Source organism: Setaria viridis, chromosome 3 (genome assembly GCF_005286985.2).
Source record: "Setaria viridis chromosome 3, Setaria_viridis_v4.0, whole genome shotgun sequence".
Taxonomy (NCBI): Eukaryota; Viridiplantae; Streptophyta; class Magnoliopsida; order Poales; family Poaceae; genus Setaria; species Setaria viridis.
Window position 1 is genome coordinate 34516040 of NC_048265.2, and position 7172 is coordinate 34523211.

At 51.8% G+C, this 7172-nt stretch overlaps 1 protein-coding gene across 1 annotated transcript; it reads right to left on the bottom strand.

The window, feature by feature from the left end:
- Positions 1-1605: 1605 nt before the first annotated feature.
- LOC117850705 (uncharacterized) lies at positions 1606-4980 on the bottom strand. Its single transcript, XM_034732565.2, has 2 exons — positions 3545-4980; positions 1606-3443 (listed from the first exon to the last, which is right to left on the bottom strand). The coding sequence occupies exons 1-2, from the start codon at positions 4840-4842 to the stop codon at positions 1802-1804; spliced, it is 2940 nt and encodes a 979-aa protein (XP_034588456.1). The 5' UTR covers positions 4843-4980; the 3' UTR covers positions 1606-1801.
- Between the last annotated feature and the right edge of the window lie 2192 nt (positions 4981-7172).

Here is a 7172-nt window from a genome sequence, read left to right on the forward strand (position 1 = left end):
ATTTATAAAACTCATTACACAGATGGAGGCTAAACGGCGAGACGAATCTATTAAGCCTAATTAATCCATCATTAGCAAATATTTACTGTAGCAACACATTGTCAAATCATGAACTAATTAGGCTTAATAGATTCATCTCGTCGTTTAGCCTCCACTTATGTAATGGGTTTTGTAAATAATCTACGTTTAATACTCTTAATTAGTATCTAAATATTCGATGTGACGGGTGCTAAAAATAAGCAAAGGGAACCAAACTGGGTTTTAGTGGGTATTGACCTGGGCTATTTGCATCGGATGTCTTTCAAACACCCACTTGATGTACTACACAAATATTTCCTAAAAGATGCTATTAATGGCCTTAAACAACAAAACTACAGCACAATTAGCCCACGGTCCTACACGGGCACACCTCCACCCGGTGGTTGAGGGCTACCTCTTGCTCTACCAAGTCTAGATCATGGTTGGTTTTGCCTTTCAGTGCTTCGTGATCTCCCCCCACGGTCCCCAAATTTACTAAATTCTAGCGGCCTAGCCTAGACAGCAGGCACTGGGAGGAAGAAAGGAAGGGGAGCAGGGGCACCCGAGCCATCCATGCGTTCATGTACGGAGATTATTGAAAGATTACAGTTCATGCCTAATTAAGGGGATTTATCTGCGATGGACTCACCAAATATACATAAGCTACATTTTCAGAGAGTGTTTACCTTTATGTAGTTAGTAATTTGATGTGTCCTACACCTAAAGCATTCATTCATTAACTTCAAATTAACTTGACCTACCGAACTGATCTGAACAGAAAGTATTCCAGCTAATTAGGATGGGTGGTCTTAAGATTATTTTCTTCTTTGGGTCCAATTTTTAAATATCAAATATGGAAAACTCAGTCGAATCAAATATTCTGAGCTTGAGGCTTTCCTTGATTTACTTTGTTGAAATTGATCAGTAATTTTTTTTCTATGTAGACTAAGTTGGCCGGTTGGATGTGGTGGGCTGGTTTGGGCTGCATTAGGCAGTTAGGCTGGTATACGTGTATCTTGGTATATTGTCCTAGAGAGTTACTTACCGGTTATGACGAACTTCGTTGTGCAATGCTTGGTGATTTAACATTTTCACATTATAGCTTCATTTAGTTACATTTTTATTCAATATCAAGTTATCTAAACTTCAAACATCATGAGATCTTTAGTATATCTCTCTTGGGTGCTCTAAATCTTCCTACAAAATGAGAAACTCTAAGAAAATCATAATCATAAAATTCCAGTAGTTGGTGGATGGCTGGACGCCATCAAGTAGCGGAACACCACCGTCTCATGCGGCTCTTCACCATCATACAGACCGCTATCCGCGTAGACTTTGGCTAAAGCATGGGTGGTGGTGTGGAAGGGACAACATCAGTATAGACGCTAAGCGACCATAGAGAATAATAATCTGAGAACGTGTAAAGACCCGTAGCAACAGGTGGTGGCGTGGAAGTGACAACATCAATATAGACGCTAAGTGACCGTACATGAAACAAGAATAATAATCTGAGAGAATAAAAATCTGAGAACGTGTAAAGATCCGTAGCAACGCATCTGCATTTCTACTAGTAATGATAGAGCGCAGTACTCCAAACTTGTTACCGCTTTCGCTGGAATCAGATTCAGATTTGCTTATAGAGAGATTTGCTTTTTCTCCTGAATATCCTCATGACGATACTCCTCACAATTCAAAACTGGATCTCAGAAAAAAAAGAGCCGAGACAACATGCAAATCTACAAAAATGGGACCAAAAGAAAACTGCACAAACACCCAGCTTCAATTAGTTTGAGCGAGCTGGACTCTGTCCATTTGCCCCTTTGTTCTGACGGTCGGAGTGGCCGGAGCTGTCTCCTCTTTTACTTCTCAAGAAGCACGATACAGCCACATGGACCACGAAATAGGCCAGCACGGCGATGACGAGCGCGGAGACGTATCCGGCGGTCTTCCACGACCGGCTGGAGCCGGCGGCGTAAGCGATCAGGAGGCCGAGCAGGTCCAGCACGATCGTCGTGTTCATCACCCCGAGCCACCAGCTCCACCACTTCTTGTTCAGCGACGGAGGCAGCAGGAGGACGATGACCACGACGGACGCAACGAAGGAGGTGGAGTTGCTGTAGAAGAAGGCCAGGTACCGGTGCCTCCGGTTGTCGTGCATCACCGGGTCGCCCGCAGCGTGCCCGGCTCCGTCATCCTGCCAGACCCCGCCAGGCGGTGCCAGGCCGGCCTGGTAGGTGATGCTCGCCACCAGGATTCCCAGCAGCATGAGATACTTGCGCTTGGCGTTCAGCTTCTTTTGTAGTACCTCATCTTCTGTCTTCGGGGTCTCCTTGGTAGACGGCTTCTCTGCATCGTTCTCTGGTTTCAGGTTCTTCTCCAAGTCTGCATCTGTTTCCAGGGAGGCACTGGGTTTCTCTGCTCCGTTGTCCCGTTCCTTGGATGCCTGCTCTGCTTTCCTGTCTTTTTTCTTTTTAGCTTTGTCCCTCTGATCCCTTTTCTCATGGATGACCAAGAACACAACAGCCACTATGACCACAAAGAGGACGAACGCCGCCAATGCGAAGATGTAGATGGATGTCTTGAGATGCTGCGTGCTGCCGGCGGCGTATGCGCCCATGATACTCATCATGCCCGCCGCCGTGCAAACAGACAGAGCGTTGGTCCGGATGGCGGGCCGGTAAAGGTTGGGGTTTACGAGGACGATAATGAGCGCGATGGACAGCATGAAGCTCACCGAGTTGCAGTAGAAGAATGCCGTGTAACGGCGCGGGTAGTTGTTGAGCAGCACGGGGTCGCCGGCGAGGTGCCCGGTTGCTTGATCGTCCTTGAGCAGGAAGCCGCTCGGCGGGGTCAGGCCGGCTTGGTAGGTGATGGTGGCCGCCAAGATCGCGAAGAGGAGCAGCCGCTTGCGCCTCTTCTCCAACCGCTTAGCCTTTTCCTCCTCCTCGTTCTCCGGTGAAGCTTGATCCTGCCCTCTTGTGCTGCCGTCCTTGCGGTCCACCAATACAAGATGGATCACCACGTAGACGAGGACCGCGCCGGCCAAGGCCATGGCGTGGATTGAGGTGTTGACGTCCCGGCAGCTCCCGGCGGCGTATGCGCCGATGAGGCCCAGTAGGTCCAGTATCATGGCAGCCTCCAGGGCGTTGTGGTGGTGCAGTGTCTTCATCCGGACGAGGACGATGGCTACCAGGGAGGCCACGAAGGCGACAGAGTTGCAGTAGTAGAAGGCCTTGTACCGCTTGGGGTTTGTGGTCAGCAGGATTGGGTCGCCGGCCATGTAGCGGCCGCCGGCATCGGCGCGCTGCCAGAGGCCGCCCGGTGGGTTCAGGCCTGCTTGGTAGGTGATGGCCGCTGCGAGAGTGGCGAGCAGCAGAACAAGAGAGCGAGCCCTCTCCAGCACTTGATGTACTTGCTGCTTGGCACTAACATCACAGAGAAAAAAAATCCGTCTAAAATTACTGAGAAAACAAAATCCATCTCAAATTAACTGCAAGGACGAAGAAGGATATATGCTATATAATACCTGCCATTGGAATTGCCAGTGTTTGGCTGTCGTTGAGTGCTCTGCTCCAAACAAGATTGTTCTGTGCCACACAGACATCCTGACACTTTATCACGGATGCGTTTTAGTTGTTTCCACAAGCAGCTGTTCGTTATGGCATCTTTGCAAAACTTAACAATGGCCGCTTGAACGAGAATGAAACCAATGACGGCACCAACCAGAGAGTTGACATAGATGGTAGTGTCAATCTGCCGGCAGCTGCCGGCGGAGTACGCCCCGACGAGGCCGATGAGCGTGACGGCGATGAAGACGTAGAGCTCGACCGACCGAAAATTCTTGCTGAAGGCAAGCTTCTTGTCCAGGAGAATGATGATGATGAGCAGGGACGCGACGAAGGCGGTGGTGTTGAAGACGAAGAAGGCCTTGAGGCGCGCGTCGTGGCGTCCGCCCTTGAGAATGGCCCGGCCTGGGCGGTGGCCGCCGCCGTCGTTGTCCCAGAATCCTCCCGGCGCGCTGAGGCCGGCGACGTACGTGACGCTGACGGCGAACGTGGCCAGCAGCATCAGCACCTTGCGGAGCCGCAGCAGCGCGCTCTTGTCCGCCCTCTCCGCCTCCGATTCGCCGGCATGCTCCGGCGACTCATCCTCCCCCTTGTCCATCTTCTTCTCGGGCGCGCCGTCTTTCCCCTTGTCCGCCGGCGCCGTCAACGAGGCCAGCAGCATCAGCACCTTGTGGACCTTCGCGACCGCCCTCCTGTCCATCCTCTGCTCGTCCGACGCCGGAAATGAGGCCAGCAACGTGTGGACGGCGAGGTAGGCGACGACGCTGGCGAGCAGGACCAAGGAGTAGATGGCCGTGAGCCCGTCCCGGAACGTGCCGGCGGCGTAGGCGACCATGAGGCTGAGCAGGTCTAGGACCATGACGAGCCGGAGTATGGCGAGCACCGGCGCCAGGCTGATCCCGCCCCGGTCGTGCAGGATGGACAGGATGAGGACGAGGACGATGACGACGAGCGAGGAGGCAAAAGCGGTGGCGTTGCTGTAGAAGAAGACCAGGTAGCGGGCGTAGCTGGTCTCCCGGATGATGGGGTCGCCGGCGATGCGGTCGCGGGAGGGGTCGCCCTCCTGCCACACGCCGCCGGGCGGGTTGAACGCCGCGCCGTACGTTACGGTGGCCACCAGCGTGGCTAGCAGCAGGAGGTACTTGCGCAGCCTGTACTCCCACGACGGGTCCTTGGGTCCTTCCGTACTCGCGCCCTCCCCGGCGGTGCCGGCGGGCTGCTCCGCCATCGCCGCCGGCCGGCTCGCCGTGCCATCCATCCGGCCGCTACGGGCGCGCTCAGTGCTCACTCCCAAATCAAGTCTCAGGCTCTCAGAGGGTGTGGGGAGTGGGCTTGTAGCGGGGGGCCCGGCGGGCGAGGCGGAACGTGCCGTGCGTGCCGGAGGTGAGAGTTTTATATTTTGTTTGACGAAGACTTGACCCCGCGCGCGCGTCGTGTTGCTGCGGTGCTATTGAGCTATACGAAGGTCCCTCGGCTCTGCCACGAAACTTCTGGCTCCGGTGGCCACACGCGCACACCCTGCGCGTGGGCGTGGACTTGACCCGGAGTCCAGGTCACCATCCGCCGAAACCCGTCGGGCTCCGAGCTGGATCTGCAGCCTGCGTGAGCTCGGGGCGCCCTCGTTTTGCAGGAGGAGCACCACGGGACCGCGTTATGGTAGTAAATGGAAATTTGTAACCGGATTGGAATCCAGTGGGAGCTGAGAATGCCAAGGACGTATATTCTGTTTCACAAAACTGCTGGATGCAAACTGAACTATACAAAAACTGCAATCTAGTAATGTTGCGAACTTTTTTTTATTTTTAACTTTTTTTATATTTATTTTTAAAAATAACCTTACCGGGACTTTATTTGCGGAAATAACCCTTTTGGCCGCGTCAGACCGCCTGGCGCAGCAGGAAGCCGCTGCCGCGCCGCATGCACTGGCGCGGCGGGCCCCTGCCACGCTGGCGCGGCGAGTCGCGGCGCCAGGTGGGCGCTGATGTGGGCGGGCGCTCGCCACGCCAGCCCGCCTGGCGCGGCAGCGATGCCACGCCAGCTCACCTGGCGCGGCAGGGCCTACACTACAGCCACGCGCCAGCTCCCTCCCTCCTTTCTTCCTCCTCCAGACACACCAGCGCCCTTAGCTTGTGGTGCCGACCCCCGCCACCCCACCCCCAAATCCACCCAAAATCCGGCGATTTGGGTGGGGAAAAGTAGTGGAAATCGATCCCTGCTTCGTGTGGAAGGTATTCCCCTACTTTTTCTCGTGTTTTATCGTTGCATTTGGTAGATCGGAGGATGTTTAGGTGACTTAGGGTTAGGTTGGTGATTTCAATTTTGAATGAAATGCAATGGTGTTTTGTGTTAGATGATATGTAGTTCATACGCAATTGAGTCTCTGCCCGCAATATTGACGTGTAGAACTTGTTGAATGCTTCGATTTAGGTATATATTCATCCAATTGTGTGGTTTACATGACATGTATTTTTTTTATATGTTCAATTAATTAGTCTCATATTTTTGTTCCTTAATATAGTTGCTATAGTTGATATGTTTCAGTGTTTATATTTTGTAGATGGAGTGTTTACATTTTATCAAAATGATGTATATAGCTCGTATGGATTACGTGTGTAAAGTTTATTTGTGTATTAAATTTGTTGCACTTGATGTCCAGGTGAGATGACGTCGTTTGGTTGTGAATACAAGCGGCGGAGGTGGTATGTGCGTTATGTGGGCGAGTCCAATGGTGCTGGTCCCGTACCTCCTGCCCTTCCGGTACCTCTTTGTAGATGTGGCGCGCAAGCAGAGGTGAAACAATCAAGGCATCCAAAGACAGCCGGAAGAGCCTTCTATGTATGCAAGTGGACTTTTGATCCAATGCCTGTCGCACCTTGTGATTTCTTTCAGTGGATCGATGGACCCGACAAATATGATCCTAGGATCCGCCTATTCCCATATCATAGCACAGAGCTTAAACCATACCATCAGTTTAGGTGTTGGGTTCCTCCTCCACCAAACCCACCTAGGATGACCGAGGAGGAGAAGCAGGAGGCTGCTTGTAGGCGTGTGAGGGATCCTCCCATGTGCAAGTGCGGTGTTCCTGCTAAGCTTATGCGTCCTAACTTAGGGGATCCACCTAAGTTTACTCCATTCTTTCGATGCTCCCTAAAGACTCATGTAAGTATATTACGAGAATATTAGTATGTCGTTTAGCTAGCGGTTATAATTGTGCAGTATATTGTTCATACTTTTACTTGATGTTATTGCTTGGAAGTTGGAGCAGCATTTTGTAGTTACTTTACGTATGAGTAGTTCACGTCACCGTTTTTTTGTAGGATGGGTGGCCGTTGTGTGATTTCAATGAGTATATATACGGCCCAATGGCAATGTGGCCAACGGAGGAGCAAGTGCGGGAGTTCGAAAGTGGAAAGGCACCATGGCCATATGTGTCCTCTCCTAGTGATAGATGCAAGTGTGGTATATTGGCAACAGAAGGTGTGGTGCCTTCTGAACTTGGATATGGTTCGTTCTGTGGAAATGCACATGGCGATTACTGGGTTAGTAACTACTCGTCTCTGATGTGTTATGAAGGTTGGAACTTGTTTC

Excerpts from the sequence above, each read along its gene's own strand:
- LOC117850705 (XM_034732565.2), bottom strand. The coding sequence starts at position 4,842 with ATGGATGGCACGGCGAGCCGGCCGGCGGCGATGGCGGAGCAGCCCGCC. Across the intron at positions 3,444-3,544 it reads ACTGGCAATTCCAATGGCAG|TGCCAAGCAGCAAGTACATC; the intron begins GTATTATATAGC and ends CTGTGATGTTAG.